General features: G+C 46.4%; 1 protein-coding gene across 20 annotated transcripts in view; it reads right to left on the bottom strand.

Annotated features, from left to right (window-relative positions):
* The window catches only part of CFAP92 (cilia and flagella associated protein 92 (putative)), a 60,594-nt gene extending 45,288 nt beyond the window's left edge, over positions 1–15,306 (bottom strand). For 3 of the 20 annotated variants that reach the window (XM_072784940.1, XM_072784941.1, XM_072784943.1), the window contains exons 1-9: positions 14,059–14,208; positions 13,766–13,852; positions 13,165–13,459; positions 11,906–12,096; positions 11,137–11,341; positions 7,741–7,872; positions 6,546–6,633; positions 5,365–5,489; positions 1,555–1,698 (exon numbers count right to left, since the gene is read on the bottom strand). In XM_072784940.1, coding sequence (XP_072641041.1) covers positions 1,555–1,698; positions 5,365–5,489; positions 6,546–6,633; positions 7,741–7,872; positions 11,137–11,341; positions 11,906–12,096; positions 13,165–13,426 — 1,147 coding nt within the window. In that variant the 5' untranslated portion in view covers positions 13,427–13,459; positions 13,766–13,852; positions 14,059–14,208. Of the gene's footprint in view, positions 1–1,554; positions 1,699–5,364; positions 5,490–6,545; positions 6,634–7,740; positions 7,873–11,136; positions 11,342–11,905; positions 12,097–13,164; positions 13,460–13,765; positions 13,853–14,058 lie in introns of all 20 variants that reach the window. The other 17 variants (XM_072784944.1, XM_072784953.1, XM_072784947.1 and 14 more) reach the window with 14 other exon arrangements.
* Between the last annotated feature and the right edge of the window lie 6,910 nt (positions 15,307–22,216).

The following is a 22,216-nucleotide window of genomic DNA, read 5'->3' as shown; positions in this document are numbered from 1 at the left end:
GGCAGAGGGAGAAGCAGGCTCCATGCACCGGGAGCCCGACGTGGGATTCGATCCCGGGTCTCCAGGATCGCGCCCTGGGCCAAAGACAGGCGCCAAACTGCTGCGCCACCCAGGGATCCCAAGGCAGGGGTTTCTCTTGGCGATTCAGCCCACAAAGCATTCCCCGGAGATGTCTGCTCCCAGCAGGAGCATGCAACCACTGTTGCAGACGCTGAGTCCTCCTGGAGCACAGCCTGAGAGTGGGCAAGAGCCTCTGAAAATTCACTTCTCCAGAAAAGACCCCTGTGCCAGTGAAAAGCTAAGACAGCCTCGAAGGCCCAACTTTAGGTAAAAACTGATTTTCAAAAATCCATTTAAAAGTGAAAACTAGAGGGATGCCTGGGTGGCTCTGCCAGCTGAGCATCTGCCTTGGGCTCAGGTCATGACCTCAGGGTCCTAGGATGGAGTCCAGCATCAGGCTCCCCGCTCAGTGCAGAGCCTGCTTCTCCCTCTGCCTCTGCCCTGACCCTGGTAGTGTTTCCTCTCTCTCTAGCTCGCGCTCTCTCTCAAATGAATAAATAAGATCTGAAAAAAAAGTGAAAACTAAAAAGATAATAGTATTTATCAAAACGTATCAACATCAGCACAAGAACTTGTGAAAATTGTGATTTTCCCAGCACCTGCGGGACAACTTCTACGGGGTAAAATCACAAGTGGCCGCAGGGGTTGCTAACATCTCAACAGCAGCCTAAATTTCTGCAGGTTGGCCAGCAGAGGGCACACATCCACCCTGATGGCCCAAGCAAACTCACCTACAAGGAAGCAGGCAGGCAATTATTTTCTCTGAAAAGAAAAAAAGGGTCTCCCCCCATATTACTATTTTTAAGATGAAGTCACATAATTTTACCCAAAACATATTCTGAGCTTTCCATTATCCAAACGTACAGATACAACATGCAAACCTACTTATTATTTGTCACACCATAGAAAATCTAGTTTCTAAATTGTGATAGATCTTACAAAGCAAAAGAATGAAACTCCTGTTCTGTCCCAGAGCTATGTGACCTCAGGTGAGTTGCTCTGCCTTCTGGGACTTGAGTCCACACAGAGCAAGGGACAGGCACCCCAACAGCACCCCTATGAGTTCGCTGTCAGATTCCAAGTTTGTCGTGAGCAGTAAATGACATGATGGCAGAAATACTGGCTCCTTTCCCCATTTCCTCCACTCGATGTTTGCATAACAATCTGCAGGAAGGTGTTTATAAGAAGCGGCATCTTATTTTAGCAAACAGGATCAGGACAGTTATTCTCACAGGTTTCTTTGGAATCAGTCCTGAGTTCAAATCCTGGCCTCACCCTTACTTGCTGTGTGATTTTGAGCAATACACATGACCTCTCTGTGCCTCCCTTTTCTCCTCTGTACAGTGGAGACGCTTACCTCCACTTTGCTGAAGTGACTGTGAGCGTGAAACTAGGTGGCGGAACAGAGCTTGGTCAATGCAAGCATCCTGTTTATGGACATCCTGGCCATATGTGACAAGATGACCAAAACCTGTTGGGACCAGGGGTAACCACCTGCGAGGAGTGGCATCACCACCAGCTCAGTGGAGAAGGCACCATGCTTCCAATGTCCTTCCACCTTGAGGTCAACTTCCTCCTCCTGAGATCTTTTCCTTCTCTTCTGGCTCTTCTTTCTCCCCTCAGACTCCTTCCGTTTAACTGTGCAATCAAAGGAAGGAAATAAGCGTTCAAAGGAGCTCATATACAAGCTACCATATGTGAATGCACACATGCTGCAGAGATTCAGAAAGGTGCCTTTGTGCTGCTGCCCTGCCCCAGCACCCAGAAGAGGTCTAAATATGGACAGCTGACTGGTTGTCAGTTAACAGGCAGAGGAGGCCGAGGTTGGATGATGATCACAACACCACCAGATGCCAAATTTCTCCCTCAAGTCAGCTCTTAACCACAGTGTAGGGCTGAGGTTCAGGCTTTGGAGTTGAATCACAAGGTTCCAGAACCACATCTCCCCCCTGACCCATTCTGAGCCTCAATCACCTTATCTGGAGAATGGAGGCAATAGCACTTTTTAGGGTGTGAGAGAAGTAAATGAGCAAAGGTACATAAATACTCAGCTTAGATCCAGAAAAAAAAAAAAAAAGAGAGACAATAAGATCTATATGTCTATGGTAATTAAAGCCATGAGCTAGTTGTTCCATGATATAAAGACCAATGGAACAGACTATCAAAAGCCCAGAAATATACTGCATGCATAAGGGGGACTCAGTAAATGCCAGAGGTGGTGTTTCAGATCAGAGGGAAGGATGGACTAGTCCGTTAATTGTACTGCTATCCATTTGGAGGCAAAGGAAATTACTTGGCACCTCATGCCATATGCAAAATGAATGGCAGACTAACGGTGGAAAACAAAAAAACTTCAAAATCATTAGAAGAATACATCAGCTCTACTGATGTCCGGATGAGGAAGGATTTCTTAAACTCTATCAAAATGACAAAATAGGAATAATGACTGGTGTGAAAAACAAGACAGCGTACATAAGTAAAAGGGTAAGTTACCCAGGCCTATGATGTTTACAGGCATCTAAGTGGCAATGCGCAATTATCCAGAAGATGTAAAAAATAAAGCTTATGGATCAGCGAGAAAAAATGTAAACCCAGGGGCCCCTGGGTTGCTCAGTCCATTAAGCGTCTGCCTGCAGCTCACGTCATGATCTTGGGGTCCTGGGATTGAGCTCAGTCGGGCTCCCTACGCAGCAGGGCCTCTGCTTCTCCCTCTCCCTCTACTCCTCCTCCCCTACCCCACTTGTGCACTTGCTCTGTATAAATAAATAAATAAATAAATAAATAAATAAATAAATAAATAAATAAATAACAATCTTTTTTAAAAAGTGTAAAACCCAACAGAAAAATAAGCAAAGAAACAGGACAGGCAAATCACATAGGATTGTGACCAAATAAGTGTATGAGATGCTATCAACCCCACGAGGAATCAGGAAGTAAGCCCCTGACCATGCCAAGCATGGCTGATAACGTGAAAAAGCTGGAATTCTCAGGACTTCTGTCAGGAAGGCAAATAGGTACAACCAGAGAGTAAACCAGCAGTATCTCCTGAAGGGTCAAGGTGCATTTCCCAGGCCGTGATCCCACTGGAGAAATGCCCTAGACTCTCTGGAACATGCAAATAGAGACCTGCACAAGGACGCTCACTATCACAATGTTGGTGACAGTGGGAAATTGGAGACAACCCAAATGTCCCTCAGTGGAGAGTCCACGGGTGATGGATGGCACATCCATCTAATGGGGCATCTACAGAAGTTACAAAGAAGGAGCTGGTCTTACATATATGAACACAAATAAATCTCAAAAATCAAACTTAAAGCAAAGAGTAAGTTGCAGGAAGGTACGTACAGTATGAAATCATCTCTGTAACTCATAAAAACAAAAATCAATACAATGTTGTATGCATGTGTCAGAAAGAAAAGGGTGGCAGCGAAGGGTCACACCAATTTCTATGCAGGATAGGATATGCTTTAAAAAGGATCCCTCGGGGCTTCAGGGGCTGGCCCGGGTGGGTGGTTTGGTGCCGCCTTCGCCCAGGGCGTGACCCCGGAGTCCTGGGATCGTCCTGCGACCCGCCACGGGCTCCTGCATGGAGCCTGATTCTCCCTCTGCTTATCTCTCTGCCTCTCTGTCTCTCTGTGTCTCTCATGAATAAATAAATAAAATCCTTAAAAAAAAAAAAAAGGATATGCTTTTTAAAAAAAGACTATTTAATAGAAAGAGAAGGAGAGCATAAGTAGAGGGAAGGGCAGAGGGAAAGGAAGACCCCTCACTGAGCAGGGAGCCCTACACAGGCTAGATCATAGGACCTTGGGATCAGGCCCTGAGCCAAAGGCAGATGTTTAACCAACTGAGCCACTCAGGCACCCTAGGGTATGCTCCTTAAAAGCACAGGGTACAAAGGAAACAAACTGTATCTGTAAACTTTTCTTTCTCAAAAAGAAGGAAGGAAGAAAGGAAGGAAGGAAGAGAGGGAGGGAGGAGGGAGGTGGAGGGAGGGGAGGGGAGGGAAGGGTAAGGAGAAAAGATGAGGAAAGAGCAAGGAAAAAAAAGAAAAGAGCAAGAAAGAAATTAAGAAAATATGGCAAAATATTAACACCTAAATTGTAATACATTGTTGTATTTTCTGTGTATTCTATTTTTTTCAAAATAAAAAGGATGGTTTGAATAGCTCATTAAAATGCTTATGGAACTTTTTTGAAAAGCAAGGCTGTTTAATCTGGAAAAGAGAAAACTCAGAAAGGGTTGAAGGTGTGCAGATATGAAAGTATGAACTAGTCTTTTAGGGCCTTAAGAATAGGAATGTGAGCAACTGTGTTTGCGATGCCCGGCAGAGAGCCCGCCTCAAGCAGTCACTTCTCTCTGCAGTTTCACAATGTTCAACTCGAACCAGGAAAAGCAGATTAATTGATAGAGAGTTAAGGAAATTATTTGTAGCAGTTACAGCTGTACAAACAGGAAGTGGGCCATCCCAGGAGGCAGCAAGTGCACCAGCTCTAGAATATTCCACCTCATACTGGAAACCTAATTGCTTGCTAAAAAACTGGTGAGGAGAACAAGGTCAAGAATGAAGACATCAATGTAGTGGTTTATGAGGACCATTGCCCCTCGGTCTGTTGCTATGACTGTAAGCTTCTGCGTGAGTGACTCCCGCAAACTGGGATGCCATTTCCCTCATTCCACCATAAGAAGCAAATAACTTGGGGCACCTGGGTGACTCAGTGGTTGAGTGTCTGCCTTTGGTCAGGTCATGATCCTGGGATCCTGAGTCCCACATCAGGCTCCCAACGGGGAGCCTGCTTCTCCCTCTGCCTGTGTCTTTGCCTCTCTCTGTGTCCCTCATGAATAAATAAACTTTTTTTAAAGAAAGCAACTTATCTTCCAAGATTCTTTCCATAAACCTGACTCTTTAGTGCTCCCCCAACATTAGTATCTGTCAAATAAGACAGTAGTTATTTATTTGAAAGTCTACAGCCAACATTAGAGATTTTCATGCTCCCCGTGTTCATGACACCATGAGTCAGGAGCACAGAAACATTGATGGAGTGAGGAGGGATGTAGTGTGGTTGGGTGGGATGAAGTGGGTAAGTGAATGGGATGAAATGGATGGATGGGTGGGTGGTGGGGATGGCTGGATGAGATGAGATGGAGTGGGTAAATTGAAAGTGTATGGAGTGTTCTTTCAATTTCGAGTATCATTGGGTCAGATATCAAAGAATCTTTCTAAAGTATTCTGAATTTGAAATATTTCATAATTCTTCCAAGTCTAGTTATATTACAAAATTCCAAAATCCCATCCTAACTTACTTTGAAATTTTTGCTTTTCTAACATGTTTGTTAAGCTGCTAAATGATGGTCTTTCAGTTAATTCCTTCACCTCCGTCCCAGCTACTGCTCCCAAAGAAACAGCTGTTTCTCTTGATATACTCCATCTAGAAAATTCCCAAAGAGAAAAATAAATGAAGGTAAAAAAAAAAAAAAAAAAAAAATCAGAGATCAGATCTAAGAATGTATTCACTGGACTAAATTTTTTTTTAATGACATTGCATTCCTCGAGACAATTCTTCTTAAATTGCAATGTGCATATGAATCACCGTTAAATATGCCATTAAATAAAATTCAGGTTATGGCTCAGTAAGCCTGGGGTGGACCTGACATTCCACATTTTTAACAAGTTCCCAGTAATACTAATGCTGTTGCTCTGCAGACCACACTTGTACTATCAATTTCTAGCCAACTAGAAATATTATGGAAAATAATATATATTTTATAAAAGCAGTCAAAATTCAATCCAACATCTATTGAAAGAAAAAAAATAACTATTAAAATCATAGAGGCAAAGCTGAATTAGGTGAAATGATATACCATAATCATGGATAGGAAAACTTCACAATGTAAGAAGGTCAATTCTTCTCAAATCAACACAAAAACTATTTTTTAAAAGTCAAGATTTTTTAATGACATAGCCTCTTTGTTCTCCACATCCCATTCTCCCAAGCCACCAGCTGGGCTTCCATTCTACCTCTGGTCCCCACAGCATCCAAGGAATCTCTTTCTCCGGGTCCTTCTTAGGCTCCAAAAGCAAATGCATTCAGCAGGAAAGGCTGTGGACTTGGTGATCCAAAGATATGGGTTGGAGTCCTGGCTTTACCTACACTCCCAAGATTCCCAAGAATTCCAGTTTTAAAACCTTGAGCAAATTGCTAACCACTCTGTTATGTTGTGAAGAAAACGGAAATAGTAACACCACTTCACAGAGTGTCCATGATGAGGATTAAGTGAGATAAACCAACACGTGCAAAAGCATGGTGCATGTTTGCCTTCATAAACACAAGCATTCCTTTCTCTCTTCCTTTAATTTCACCTGGATTGCATGAGCTCAGACTTAAGTTACTAAAAATCCACATGATTCTTGGTGAGAGTCTGTACAGCTTGTACAAGAAGGGGTTCTGCTCCCACTCCCCAAAATAACATGGGTCCATCCTTACCGAACTGTAGTAAGATCTTCCATTCTGAGTATCTTTTCATATTCCTCGGAGATCTTGGAAAAAGTTTCAGACTCTGCTGGGTGAGAATCTGATAATATTTATTAGCAAATGGACTTCTTGTTCCATTCTAGTTCATTGAAAAATGAGGGCCCTTTACCCATTTTGTAATGCCAGTCACCAGACAGAGGGATGGGTGTATGGTAAGCATAAAAAAATTGGTTAATTTTTAATGAGTAAATAAATATACAGACTTTATGATTATTTGGACAAATGGAGGCAAGAGGAGGCCTCTAGTTTCTTATAGAACACTCCACATAAGGGGGAAAAGAAAGAAAAAAGTCTATTATTTATCCAGTGTCCAATTCATCACCGTTTATATTAGAGAGTACTGAAAACACTCCCAAGAGCCCTACATTCCCACCTATAAGGAATGTTACAGTGCTACCAGCAGATGAAAAATTATGTAGTCACCACAAATGGAGTTTATGCCAAGTTCTTAAGTAAATAGGAAACTGTACATGGTGACATATTAATCTCAGAAAACAAAATTATGTATCCAGGACAACCTCATCTGTGTAAAAAAAAAAAAAAAAAGAACCTTACAACAAAGGAATTGGCCAAAAAGTATATAATAACTACTCAAATATTACAATGCTTGTTCCTGGTGATGGACCTATAGATTGTTTTTCCTGCTTGTCTTATACCTTTCTATATTCACTAATTTTTCTTACTCTTTTTTTTTTTTTTTAGTTTTATTTATTCACTCAGGAGAGACACAGAGAGAGAGAGAGAGAGAGAGGCAGAGAGACACAGGCAGAGGGAGAAGCAGGCTCCATGCAGGGAGCCTGACGTGGGACTCAATCCTGGGTCTCCAGGATCACACCCTGGGCTGAAGGTGGCGCTAAACCGCTGAGCCACCCAGGCTGTCCTTCACTAATTTTTCTAAAAATACCCCACATATATAGAAAAGTCTTGTAAGTCATAAAATAAAAATTAAGCAAAGAAAAAGGTTCAATGACAAAAAGTGATTGCATTGAGAGCAGCTCTGGTTTCCCAGAGTGAGCTAGCACCAGCCGGAGATGCTGATACACACGAGGGACAGCAGTATACATGCACGGCACCAGCAACACCAATCCAACCCTGTCCCTGCCCCAGATTCACACCTAACTTGTCCTCAGGGGCCATCTCCACTCACCATGCAAAGACTTTGTGTGCTTTCCTGCTTTCTCTGTTTTCTCTCGTGCATCCTCCTGGTTCCACTTCCCTCTGATGTGTAGACCCTGTGCAGACAATCTTCTCTGACTTAAAACCAAATTTTTCACTTCTTCTAGAATGCAGGAGAAGAATCATTGACTAGGTTAATCAGAAATGCTTACAGAACACCTTCCATGTGTACGGCACTCTCCTGGTGCCGGAGATGGAGCATGTGGGTAAGACAGGCAGGGCCACTGCCCACCAGAAGTAGTTGCACAGGAGGCTGCTTCAAAATACCAACTGGCAATGGCTTCTTCCAAACAAGACCACTAAGTACTTGACCTGTGTGGTTCCATTTAAGCACCACACTCACTTGAAGGAAGGCACTTCCACTTGCCCTATTTTACAGATGGGGAGTATGACACTTCTATAACTTTCCTGTGGTCAGAGAGCTGGTACTTATTAAGTCAAAACTACTCCCAGGGCTCCTTGCAGTCAGCTAGGGAGATGAGCCCTCTATCTTTCATTTCTATCAATACAGGACTCTGCATGTTTGTAGCAGCAACCACTAGATGAGGAATAATGAACGCGCCGAGGGAGCGAATGAATGAATGTAGATAATAGAAGATGCAGGAAAGAGGTGAAAAAAAGGAGGTGCAATTAGATTCAGTGTTGAAGGACAGATACCAATATAAAAAGGTGCAGAGCAATGAAGTGCCAAGGTCAAAGCTGTGATATAGACAAGTCAATGGTAGGAGAGAGGAGATAGGGAAGAAACCTGGATGCAGAGGGAAGAGCCAGCTGAGGGGGTAGAAAGTCCCAAAAAACACAACACAGGCAGGGCACCAACCAAGTGTTGGAGAGAGAGACAGCCAAGAGCTGAGGGCATAGCAGATGCCACACATGACTTCAAGGCTTCACAAATGATAGTCTTTGTCCAGGACTGAGAAACCAAGAAGTTGAGCAGATTTAATAGAGGAGACAGGCTAATACTTGATGGGATGTTCCATTCAAGACCAGCAAGCCAAAAATTGACAAGTTGTGGCATGGGACCTATGGTTCACCCAAATATGTTTCCTATCCTCTTTGTAACATGAGCCAACCTCTCATGCCATTTCTGCCTTCCCGAGAGACAGGAGTATCAAGAAAATAGCTTTAAAAGTGAAAAAAGCCAGGACTTAAGACAACACGTGCACCAGATGCATTTTCATCAAAATGTTCTCCTGGGGCACCTGGTGGCTCAGTAGTTGAGCATCTCCTTTTGGCTCAGATTATGATCCCGGGGTCCTGGGATCAAGTCCCACATCGGGGTCCCCACAGGGAGCCTGCTTCTCCCTCTGCCTATGTCTCTGCCTCACTCTCTGTGTCTCTCATGAATAAATAAAATCTTTTTAAAAATGTTCTCCTTACATATAAAACACACAGGGAAATGTTAATAATGACCACCTCTGGTCAGGCATCATGGGATCTTATTTCTTTCTCTCTTGTCCTAGTCAATTTCTCTCTCTCTCTCTTTTTTTTTTTTTTTAAACATTGATTTATTTGACAGAGAGGAAAAAAAAAAGGCATGGGGGAGGGGCAGTGGGAGAGTGAGAAGCAGACTCCACACTGAGCACAGAGACTGTCATCCCACAACCCCGAGATCATGACTTGAGCTGAAATCAAGAGTCAGACACCCAGCCACTGAGACACCCAGGCGCCCCTGTGCTAGTCATTTCTAAATTGTTTTTCAAAGTGAACATTCACAGCTTATGGAAAAATGATTTAACATAAGAGGCAGTGATGCCAGGCTTGAGATGGGGTTTGAGGAAGAACAAGTGCTGTCATTTCAAGAATACTCACAAAGGCCCATGGCCCTCCCTGCAGGGCCTCCTTCCTTTTCTGGCCAGCTGATTCCATTTACCCTTCCAGACTCGGCTCCTCTGGCCCCTTCTCAGGGAAGCCTTCCTGATAGACCCGCCCCAACACCCCTGCTCCAATGTGAGCTCACTTCAGGGCAGATGTTTACCAGAAATTCTGGCTCAGCAACTCTGGGGTAGGCCCTGGATCCTACATCTAGGCACACTCCAAATACATCTAAGAGAGGTGATTTTGAATCCCACACTTTGAAGATGCGGGTCTTTCCTTTGGTCCAAAAAGAAAAGTCACCTTGAATGCCATTTTCTCACACAGAAACCCTACAATGAGTAGTGTAGATATAAACAAGTGATTCTCAGCCAGGGGTGAGTCTGCTTTTCTCCCCAGGAGACATTTGGCAACGTCTGAAGAAAATTTTGGTTGTCACAACTGGGAGGCTACTCCTGGCATCTAGCAGGTGGAGGCCAGGAGTGCTGCTAAGCACAGGGAGCCCCCACAACAAGGAATGGTCTGACCCAAAATGCCAACAGCACCAGGAAACCTCAGGTATAAGTGAAAGATGAACAGTCAGAAGCAGCAAGCCCCCAGGGCCAGAAAGGCTCCTCGAGAAGGCAGGCTGGAAAGCCCAAGAAAGCAGAGGGTTTCTAGTCACACAAAAAACGGGTTCCGATTCACGCCCTTCAGGCAGGTGTCAGTGTTCTTTGCTCACTGTAAATTGGGGGGTAACTATACTTGTCTGGAGCCACCAACAATAGTGATAATAGCACCATACTCCATCCATTCTCGGATGCACCTCGCCATGACCTTTTCACATCTCTAAAAACTGGATGCATCTTAAAATTAATGCCACGGCCTAGTTCAATTGATAGCATTTTAGTATAGCTTCTAAATTCTTTAGCGACAACACACACCCTCTTTATTGCTGGAGGTGTGGGGACATTCCCATCCCTGTGCCCTGGGTGCATATAACCAGAGGAAGTGGAAGGGTGCCCAAGGCCACTGGCTAGTTCAAGATGGGAGACAGGTTTGATTAAGCTGGCGGACTTCAAAGCCTGGATTTTTCCACTCCTCCTAGCTCTCTCCTTGGAAGTGAGCTCAAGAGGAGACTTTCTGGTATTGATAAAATATTTACCCAAATAAGAATTAGAAGGTCTAATACGGTTGTCTCAGGATCATGGGATTTTAAAGTTTTCTCTTGTTTCTTGGTGTCTTTTTTTTTTTGGATAGTAGCTAACACCCATGTCAGGAGACATGTGAGTGCTTCCTGGGAACAGAAGTCCAGAAATGTGGTGGAGGCAGAGGTGGTGACCAATGTGCATGCACAGACACTGCCCACCCTCAGACACAACTCCATGAGGCGCTACTTCCTGATGCTCAAGCTTGTCCTGGACGGATGGGGCACCACGGACACACAAATCAACATGTGCCCTGGGGAAAATGAGATGAAGTAAACGAGGGGACACTGGCTCTGCTCCTGTTACTGGTGAGAAGTCACGCACCTCTAGCAATGTTTCAAATAAAACACAAATACTCGACTCACCACAACATCCTGTATCTTCTGAATACCCAGTTGTCTTTAACCGGTAATACTTGACTTTTCTTGAAACCTTGTCCTTGGTGTCCCAGACCCTCATGGTTATTTTGTGAAAATTTATTTTCTTTAGTAATTCCTTCGTCATGTTGATGTTAAAAGTCTGCGTCCATGACACCCAGACTTTGTCCCCTTCTTGCCAAGGCCTCACTGTCTGTGTCAAAGAACACCGAGAGGCCTTAAGTGTGCAAGACTGGAAGGCTCAGCAGCCTGAGATTCCTCACCCCCGCCAGCCTCAGCCTTCTGAGCCCTGCTCTCCACCTGCCTGCCTTTTGTACCCAGCGCTCCTCCCAACCCCGCTCCCAGCTCCCACCTCATTCAGGAAACAAGTGTCCCAGCTAGAGCCCATCACACTTCTGGGTTCATCAGAAAAGACAAAGCAGTTACCTGCAAACCGTGCCCTTTCTGATGACTTCCAAACACTGACCCAGAGCCAGACCACAGGCAGGAGGGTGGGAGTGTGTGCGCACATGGATATACACAGGTACTCATACAGAGAAGGAAATCACAAAAGGAGCAAAAACTTTGAACCACCAAAGAAATTTCTAGATAAAGATATGTAAATAGAAAGCTCAGTAATTGGTATTTTTAGGTCAGTGTGGATTCTCATTCAGTAGGTCTGGCAGGGGGGATCCCAATATTCTGCATTTCTAGCAAGCTCCAGGGGAAGCAAGCACACCTTATGCAGTATTAGACTATATACAAGGTACACACACACCTTAATTCCTGAATCCAGGAACACTTTGGCCACCATTGGAAATACCACCATGTCAACTTTTTTAGGCTCCCCATCATCTGGCAGAAGGAAATACTCAATGTGGTAGTAACGGCGATACTTTGCAGTTGGTTTGTCCATTTTAGGGTGTTTCCTATATTTTTCTATCAAAATTGTATATTTTCCTTTATAACCTAGAAGACATGAATTTAATGAGTCTTGTTTGAACCTCACATGGGAAAGTACACCCATCTCCACAGTTCTCTGGAACCAAGAAAGAGCCTGATGCTGTGGAAGGACACCCACTCCCATGCTGCTTGCCCTGCTTGGGGGCTGAGATGCAGGTCCAGTCTGTCTAGCCAGTAGAGTTAACAGGGTCTGCACTGGACATCAGGGCACAAAAATTCAGTGCATGACTCTGAGAGGGAGTGTCTCTTTAAATTTTTCACCTGAGGTGCTTCACCTGCCTTCCCCGGTCTTGGCAGTAAAAAAGTTCAAGTTCCCCAGAAGATAGGTCAATTCGAAAGAACTCTAAAAGAGTTCTTTACTCTGCCCCTAATCTTGGCGTTCAATCATGTGATTCACTTTGGCCCAAAAAATGTTAGCAGGTGGGGGAGGTGCCCAAAGACCTGAAGAGTTCTTGGATGTTTGGGCTTGCCCTCTTGTTAAGGAAAAGCAGAGACACACAGAATGTGTCTGGCTGACCCACATGTCCAGCAGAAGGATGAGAGGCACACATGAAGCAGAGCAGAGCCCACCACAGGGAGCCTAGCCTGGATCCCCCCACCTGCCCATCCAGGAGAACAAGGGATTTGCATTTGGAGCCCCGGGCTTGGGGAGTTGTTCAAATTTGTTACACAGGATTTGGGGGGCAAAAGGTAACTGATATGCCTATATACTCAGAGATTTTAATTCAGCACATCTGAGAATTTAAACACGGAACCTGATGATGGATAGCCAGTTTATGGGAACCAATGCCCTAACCTGTTTCTCATTCATTCATCCACAAATAGAATAATTAGGGTTGTTGACAGTTGCTAGGCCCAATAAATTAAGCACATGGAGTGTGTTTAATCACTCACTTGCCTAGCCCACAGTGAACCCCCTAAAATTGCAGTTTCTTTCCTGAGCTCTGCTGCTGGCATTGGGCACCCCACTTGGGGAAGACAGTAGACAGAGCCTAGGTGCCCCAAACCTCTGGGAGAAGGTCATCTGTGCACTCCCTTTTTGAGAGGGTGTTGGGATTCAGCTCTAGTACTTACCAGTGTTGACTGGGAGGGCCAGTGAGATGATGAATTTGCAGGGAACCACCTGGGGCACATCAGAGTTGAAGGTGCTGGCGGGCCCATATGAGGACTCGCTGCTGAATGGGTGCTCAGAGTCTGACTCCTGGGCTTGGGCTTTGACCTTCAGGTACTCCTCCATATCACACTCACTCCCAGACTGGTAAAAGCTGCCCATGGAGGACATGGGCCCCATGCTCACCCTGTCCTCATCCTCCCACTCCCAGGCGTGCAGCGACATTCTGAAGAGCACCCACAGGCGCGGCACTCCTGGCTGCAAGAAAATAAAGGCACTGCTGTCACCTCCCTCTATTCCCAGGAGGTAAGCTTCACCTCCTTCAGGATGACTCACTTTTCCCCTCCTTCCCTTCCCTGTCCTGGGTTGAAGGGTCAAGGCCTGGGACACTGCCTGGCACACGGTAGGCACTCAACAATGAACCACAGAGAATGATGGCTGGCAGTAATCATAAGTATCCCCAGTTTCTCCAACTTGAGTCTATCCTCCCCGCCCCAGCCGCTCCTCCTTTCACAAATCAATCACTGGCCCTCTGGAACGCCAGCTCCAGGTAAGTGCACTTACCGAGAACCGCAAAGCTGGGAGAGAAGCAGGTGCTTCCCCTCGAGAAGCCTTGGGCGAGAGCACAGGATGGGTTTGCAATGTGGGGACCTGCGAACCAGGCAAGGGGGACAGCACGTGCAAGAGCCTGGAGAGGTCGAAGAGGGCGAGAACCCCCGAGGCGAGACACGAATGGGCCTCCTCCCACTCCCACGTGTGCTCTAAAAGGCCTCCTCCGGGAGGAGGAACCCGGGCTAAGGTTTTGTTTAGAAAGGGGTGCCCAGGTGGAGCAGCAGATAGAGGGGGACCTTCCGTACCTGCAAGGGGATGCGCTGGGCAGCAACCTGGGGTCAGACCGGGGCGTCAGTCCGCTCGCACACCGCCGCAGGGAGGCCCGCGGGACGCCGCCGCGCAATTGTGTTTGACAGTTGCTAGGAGACGGGCGCGGCCCGGGCTTCGGGGGCGGGGCTCCGGGGCGGGGCTCCGGGGGTTGGGGCTTCCCGCCTCCCACCAGGTGCACAGACAAGGTCTGGCAAAAAAGGTGTTGCCTCCTTTCATCCACTCATTCATTCAGTCTTTAAGGAATTCCTGCTCTGAACGTGAGCACCTATTATATGCCTCGCCCTTCCCTACAGTACAGGGGACAGGGGTTTTGCCTCCCCCTTATACCGCCAGCAGCCCCTGCGTCCCATTCTTTGATAAAGGCAGCAGAAGCCATGGGCTCTGAAAACTCTGATAACCCTACCCTACCCCGAACCTCTTTCACATAGACTCTCTGCTTCTGTCGCTGACGTCCTTAAAGAGATGAGGAAACTGAGTCTCAGACTAGTGGCACGACTTGCCTGAGGCCACACGGGTGAGTGTGTCCTGGCAGCGCTGGACTGAAGTCCAGACTGACTCCAAAGTCTGCAAATACCCGCCCACCCAAACCCCCAGGTGAGAGAGGCTGGCTGCTGCTCCCTACGTAGACTATGTAATGACCAAGGCGTTGGCGTGCAGGGACACACCACAAGGTGACTGGCAAGAGGGGGCAGGAGCCAGGGACAGGTTTCATGGAGGAGGTGACAAAAGCCAAACTTCGGGGCTTGCCAAGCAGTGAAAGCAAGAGAAAGTATTCCAAGCAGAGGGAACAGCATACCACATGACCACTCATGGCAGCAACCAACCTCCGCAGCATCTCCCGTGGGGACAGCTCTGAGCTCAGAATTGAGGGGCCACAGGTCTTAGACAAAGCACCATTACCTGGTCCTGGATATGCATCAGAATCACCAGGGAGTATGTCAGAACTTCAATCCTGAGGCTTCGCTCCAGACCTGCAGTATTGATTCTCCAGCGGTGGGGCTTAGGAACCAGTAAACACAGGGTATTTTCTGAAGAGAGTCACTTCAATAGATTCCTTCCCACACATTCTTCTTCTAGAGTGATGTTGGCACTCCTCCCATCCAGTGGTGGGCCTAGTCCCTTCCCCTTTGAACCCAGATAGACCTTTGTGATCATCTCAGCCAAAGTGACACTCTGACTTCTGAGGCCAGCTTATACAAACTCCATCCACTTCTGTTTTGTCCATTTGGGGAGCTCATTCTAAGAACTCAGTCACTATGTTGTGAAGAAGCACAAGCAGCCACATGGCAAGTCCACATGGAGATGTGCTGGCCATAGCACCAGCAGAGCTCCCAGCTGACTCCCAGCCCCAAGCACCAAACATGCAAGAGTGCCAGGTTTCCAAAGATTCCAGCTCCCAGCCTTTAAGCCACCCCCAACTGACACTATGTGTAGCAAAAATCAGCTGTTATCACCAAGTTCACCCCAAATTGCAGATTTATGACCAACATAAATTATTCTCGTCTTAAGCCACTAAGGTTTAGGGGCACCTGGGTGGCTCAGTGGTTGAGCATCTGCCTTCGGCTCATGGTGTGATCCTGGGGTCTGCGGATGGAGTCCCACATCGGGCTCCCTGTGAGGAGCCTGCTTCTCTTTCTGCCTTTCTCTCTGTGTCTTTCATGAATACATAAACAAAATCTTAAAAAAAAAAAAAAAAGGCTCTAAGGAAAAAAAAAAAGGCACTAAGGTTTAAGATGATTTGTTGCATGATAATAAACAACTGGAACAGACCCCCATATTTTTCAAAATTACCTCCACCAAGACTCTATTCCACAGTCAAGGATTAGAACCACTACCCTGAGAGAAATGGTGTCGAGGTCAAGATCCAGCGTGTCATGGGATGGAGTGAGGGCAAAGGTGTGCTACCTGGCACTCAGCTGTGAAAGGTGGATCCAAAATCGCACCTCCATCAGCAAAGATGGCTTCAGGACAGGCAAAGTCCACGTAAAGAAGAAAGGGCATGTGTTCCAGTTGTCTGTTGCTGCATAGCAAAACATCCCAAAACTTAACAGCATTAAAACAACAGCCACTTATTATTTTTTTACAGTTCTGTGGATCAGCTGGGCAACCACTGGTGGGGGTCAGACTCACTCACTGGGCTGCATCATCTGTATCAACAGGGCTGGAAGCTCCAAAATGGCAGTTGGGGTACCTTAATCCTCCCTCCCCACCATATGACCCTTCATGCTCCACCTGGCTGGACTAGCTTCCTCCAATGGCATTCTCAGGGCAGGGGTGCACGCTACAAGGCCCTTTGTCACCTAGGCCTGAAAATGGCACAGCATCACTTCCACCATATCCATTGACCAGAGCAAGTCACAAGGGCCAGCCAAGACCCAAGGGGATGAAGAACAGACTCCACATCCGGATAGGAGGAAGGGCAAAGCCACGGTGCAGAGCAATCTGAAGGGATTCAATCACTGTGTCCTTCTTCCTCGCAGGGTAGGGGAGCGCCAAAGCTTCCATGGGCACCTGAGGCTTTCTGAAGTTCTCCCAAGCCTCTGGCAGCTGGATGCATATTTGGGGAACAGCTATATCCGTCTTCTCCTCACCATCTCTAACCCCCCCTTTTTTTTTTAAGTTTATTTATTTATTTATTTATTTATTTATTTTTATTTATTTATGATAGTCACACACAGAGAGAGAGATAGAGGCGGAGACACAGGCAGAGGGAGAAGCAGGCTCCATGCACCAGGAGCCCGATGTGGGATTTGATCCCGGGTCTCCAGGATCGCGCCCCGGGCCAAAGGCAGGCGCCAAACCGCTGCGCCACCCAGGGATCCCTCTAACCCCCCTTTTTAATCGCTGTACTGAGGTATATTTTATATCACAAAATTCATCCATTTCAAGTATAGAATTTAATGATTTTTAGTGACTTTACCAAGTGACAAAACCATCACCATAAATAAGTTTTAGAACATTTTTATCTTCCTAATAAGACCCTTCATACACATTTACGATTAATCTCTGTTCTGAGCCCCAGCCCCAGGTCACCACTAATCTACTTCCTATCCCTTTTCTGGACATTTCACATAGATGGAGTCATGTGATACATGGCTTTGCTTCGTGACTGACTTCTTTCGCTTAGCATAATGTTTCTGAAGTTCATTCATGCTGTAGTATTAATCAATACTCCATTACTTTTCATGGCTGAATAATGCTTCATTGTGTGATGCACATTTTGCCTATCTGTTCATCAGTTAATGGACATTGAGGTTGAACATTTAGATATTTATCAAAAATGCTGTCATGAACATGCCCACAAAAAGTCTCTGCGTGGACAAATGTGTTCATTCTCTTGGGTAGACACTCAGAGTTAAATAGCTGGGTCATGCGGTAATGATGTGGTAGTGATGCAGAGAACAAAGGCAAAAGAAAAAGATTTAAATTTCCTTACTACTTACAGCCCATTGACAAGTCCTTGAGACATGCAGAGTGATCTTCCTCTAGGACTCAGCTGCCTCTAGATACTTTGCTAGAGGCAGAAAGCAATCCTGGCTTAATATTAGTCCGAACTTCCAGGACCCTGAAAGTCTCCTTTAACATATAAAAATCCTTTTGGAAACTTCCTTTACCATCCCCTCCACCCCCAAGATACACGTTGGCAATCATCCTGCAAGCATGTGCTGCACTGATATACATCCGAAGGGTCTCACCACTAAGGTTTTACTAGATAGTAATAAACCACCTTTTCTTTATAAAAGCTAACTCCCACCCCCCCACCCTGCAAGGTCCTAGAAATTTTGTTTCCAAAACCCTTAGAGACTTATGCTATCCCTAACCCCTCTCCCAACTTGAAAGTATATAATCAGTCACCCATCACAACTCAAATGCAGCTCTTTCTGTCCCCGGGGGCCGGGGCGGGGGGGGGGGGGGGGTCCTGTCCCCGTGCTTTAATAAAACCACCTTTTTGCACCAAAGACGTCTTTCTTGGCCATTCACTCCTAAACTCCAATATTTCCACATCAGCAGTTTCACACTTGCTCTTTTTGAGAATTTGTCAAACTGTTTTCCAAAGCAGCTGCACCATTTCACATTCCCACCATCATAGTATGAGGGTTCCTGTCTCCATGTCGTCCAGAAACCATTTATTGTGGGTCTAACTTATTACGAATCCTCATGAGTATGAAACAGCATCCCATTGCAGTTTTATTTTGTATTTCCCTAATGACTAATGATACTGAGATCTTTTCATGGACTTATCGGCAATTCATATATCCTCTTTGGTAAACCATCTGTTCCTCTCTTTTGCCCCCTTTTTGATTGGGTTGTTTTTCTTCTGAGCTGTAGGAGTTATCTGTAAAGTCTGAATACAAGTCCTTTACTGGACCTATGTTTTACAAACATTTTCTGGTCTCCTCTGGGTCCTTTCCCTTTCTTAAGGGTGTCTTTACCACTGCTGTTTGAAGTGCAAAAGTTTCAAATTGACTGATTTTTTTCCTTTTTGGACCATTCATTTTGTGCTATGACTAAGAAAGCTTTGCCTAGTTCAGTCCGATTTTTATTAGAAGTAAAATTGGTGTCTGAACACTAAGCAAATCTACTAACCAAGTCTCCTGAAAATATAAAAGCTCTGTCACTAAAAATGAGGACTCACAGACATTCCCAGACACTCCAGGGACTGCATAGAATGACGAAAGCTTTCTGAAAAACAGTTTGACAGTATCAAGAGCGAATAAAATGTTCAAACTCCCTGGCACAATAGTAAATCACTTGGGATACAGAGTCAACAGTTCACGGTGTTGTTTTAATGGAGAAAAACTGCAAACTACCTTGATGTGCGTCCCTGGAGGACAATGAAGCACCTTAGAGCTCAGTCGTAGGAGGGAACACGAGTGGTGCTCAAGAACATTTGCAAAGGCATATTAATGATGGCAAGCTGTTTAGGAAGTATGGTTGATGTGCAAAGAAAGATCCTGGCAACAGCATTTCAACCGTGTTTCTTTATGTTAAGTTTAATGAGCTACAATTCACATCCTGTAAAACTCGTCCTTTTTAAGTGCTTTGACAGATGTATAGTCATGTAACAGCCACCCCAGGGAAGTCCTTTCATGCCCAAATGCATGGAAAACGCCTGGAAACAAATACATCAGAAGTATCTGTAGACCCCCCCTCTCTGCCCCCTAGTCCCCCGCCCTCTTCTGGGGGTGATTTTTGCTTTTTAGCATTTTTTTCTGGGCTGTTTAAAGACAATGTTAAACAATATACTTTTTGAAATGGCTCAAACAATAGTGAACTGACTTTAGAAAATCATCTCTTTGCTGGGGCCTCAGCTCTCCCCCACGCAGACACATACCCATCCCCCCAGCTCCGAACAAAAGAGCACAGGAGACCTCTGAGTTTGCTCACTTCGAACCTTCAACAAAAACCTTGTGGGTCCAACCGGAATGATTTCAGAGGCGCCTGGTAACACCGCCCAGCAGACAGACAGGCCTGACAGCGCCCCATTATCAACCCTGACTTCCCCGGGCCCCTGCTGAGCTGCGGGGGGGGGGGGGGGCGGAGGCCCAGGCAACGCTCCATGGCAAGATATTTCAAGGCTTTCTTTTCAATGTTGACTGGCCCAGGAACACTACTGTTCAAAGGATTCCGTCACCCAAAGCAGCCCCCAGCTGCAGCGACAGGGGTAGGGGCGAGGCCCAGGCGAGCTGCGCGGCCGGCTCTCAGCACTAACGTGAAGTCCAATCCAATTCAGCTGCATAGATGCAACTGGGACATCCAGAGCCGAATTCCAGGGTGCCGTTCGAAATGTACCCAGCAAACCCACAGCCATGGGCCCCAGGCCTAGAAGCTTCTACAGTCCAGCCTGGGGGGCAGCGGGGGGCAATCAACAGCCAAGGTTGGGAGTCTCACTGACTCCTAACATCGCTAGATCCAAGGACACTGAATCCCACCAATGCCACCTGGAGGCAGGCTTCCCGTTTGCTGCAGTGAGTTCACATCTACAAATGTGTGTTCCTACGAACCAACGTTATTAGCGCCTGTGCAGTACCAGGCCCCTGCTGGGACTGAGGGGCATCAGGTTCCTGGCCTCACAAAGCTCAGACCCCACAGATGAACAGCAACGTGGCGGAAGAGCCAAAATACAAACAAAAAGTCTACATACCACTGACAGGCAAAGAAGATATGTGGAAGGCAACACACTACACCATTCCCAGGGGCAACCAGGGAGGCATCTGAGAAGAAAGCTGGAGACTGTCTCCCTCCGGTGTGCCAGACACTGTGCCAGGGGAACAGACAAGTATCGCTGCCCTCATGGTTGAGTGACAGTTTAATACAGGGAGACTACACACACAGGGAAGACAGAGCCGGCAGAGGGGCAGAGGGCTTCCGGTGTCCCCAAAAGCCTCGCTTAGGACGTGATGTTGGAGCAAAGGCATTGGAGGTGAGGGGGCTGTGAACGTCTGGGAGAGGCAGCTCCAAATAGCCTGAGGTGAGCTAGAAGGAACAGGGAGGAGGTCAGGGGAGAAGGCAGCAGGAGAGGAGGTCTGACGCTGGGGGCCGGCTGGGAGTGGGGTGACCTGACCTTGGAGGCATGGTGAGGACTTGGCCCTGAGTCCCTGTGAGAGGGAAAGAATTGGGGGTTCCTGAGCAGAGGAGGGGATCCTCTGGCTGTGGAGAACACACTGTAGGAGTCCAAAGGCAGTCTTTGGGGGAGCCTGCTGGAAGCATACAGGTGACAGCCGCTGGGGGCTTGGCTCAGGGCAGTACGTGTGGCATGGGGCCACTGAGTGGGATGCAGGATGTGCTGTGAGGGCAGAGCCCTGGACAGCCTGACAGACTGGACACGGGGTGTGAAGAGAGCCAAGGATGGGGACCTGCTGAGCAAGGATGGGGCCCCGGGAGCTGAGATGGAGGATGGAGGACATCCGTGTTACTTCCCCTGTCAAGAAACAAATGAGAACACCGCCGCTAGAAGGGCAAATGGGGCAGCCATGGTGAAAAAAAACAGTTCAAAAATTAAACATAAAACCACCATCCAAGCAGCGGTCCCACTCCTGGGTCAACACACAAGACAAATGAAAACATGTGCACACAAAAACTTGCACATGAGGGGTACCTGGGTGGCTCAGCGGGTGAGCGTCTGTCTGCCTTTGGCTCCTGGGGTCCTGGGATCCAGTCCCACATCGGGCTCCCTGCAGGGACCCTGCTTTTCCCTCGGCCTGTGTCTCTGCCTCTCTCTCTCTCTCTCTCTCTCTCTCTCTCTCTGTGACTCTCATGAATAAATAAATAAATCTTAAAAAAAAAAAAAACCTTGCACATGAATATTCACAACAGTGCTATTTGGAACAGCCAAAACGTGGGAACAACCCAAATGTCCATCAGCTGATAAACAAATAACTGATGAACAGAACAGATCGAGCCGCATGATGGAATATCACCCTGTGGTAAAAAGGAAGAAAGTACTGATACACAGGCTACAGAGTCGGTGAGCCTTGCAAACATCACTGTTAACGTTTTCCAAAAGGAGCCAGTCACATACTGTAGAATTCTACTTATACAAAAGGTCCAGAATTGACAAATCTGTAGAAATAGAAAGTGGTGGTTGCCTAGCGAGGGAGGTTAGGGGTGCAGGGTGAAGTCGAAAATGAGCTAAGGAGTACAAGGGTTTTTGGGAAATGGATGATGAGAATTTTCTGAAGTTAGATTGTGATGGGTCTAGATTCTACAAACGTACTAAAAGCATTTACTTAACACCCTTCAGTGGGTGAATTTTATGCTATGTAAATGGTAAATAAAGTGTGTCTTCCCTCAAAAGAAGGAAAAAAAGTGATTGCCTTGTCAAAAAGGGAAATGTTACAGCAAAGGCTAAACATCTTTGATCCTCCGAAATAACCACTGCATCGGTTTTGAATCCTTCCGTCTTTTTTCAAGATGGTGGAGGCAGAGGGAGAAGCAGGCTCCCCACTGAGCAGGGAACCTGATGCGGGGCTCGATCCCAGGACCCTGAGACTATGACCTGAGCCAAAGGCAGACATTTATCCAACTGAGCCCTCCAGGCACCCCCGTTCCAATTTTATTCTACACAGTTATATACACATGTCATTATAAAAATATTTAATACTGTTTGGTGTGGTTTTGTTGTTATTGCTA

This window comes from Canis lupus, chromosome 19 (genome assembly GCF_048164855.1).
Source record: "Canis lupus baileyi chromosome 19, mCanLup2.hap1, whole genome shotgun sequence".
Taxonomy (NCBI): Eukaryota; Metazoa; Chordata; class Mammalia; order Carnivora; family Canidae; genus Canis; species Canis lupus.
Note: the sequence above shows the minus strand (reverse complement) of the source record. Positions and strands in the feature narration are given on the sequence as shown.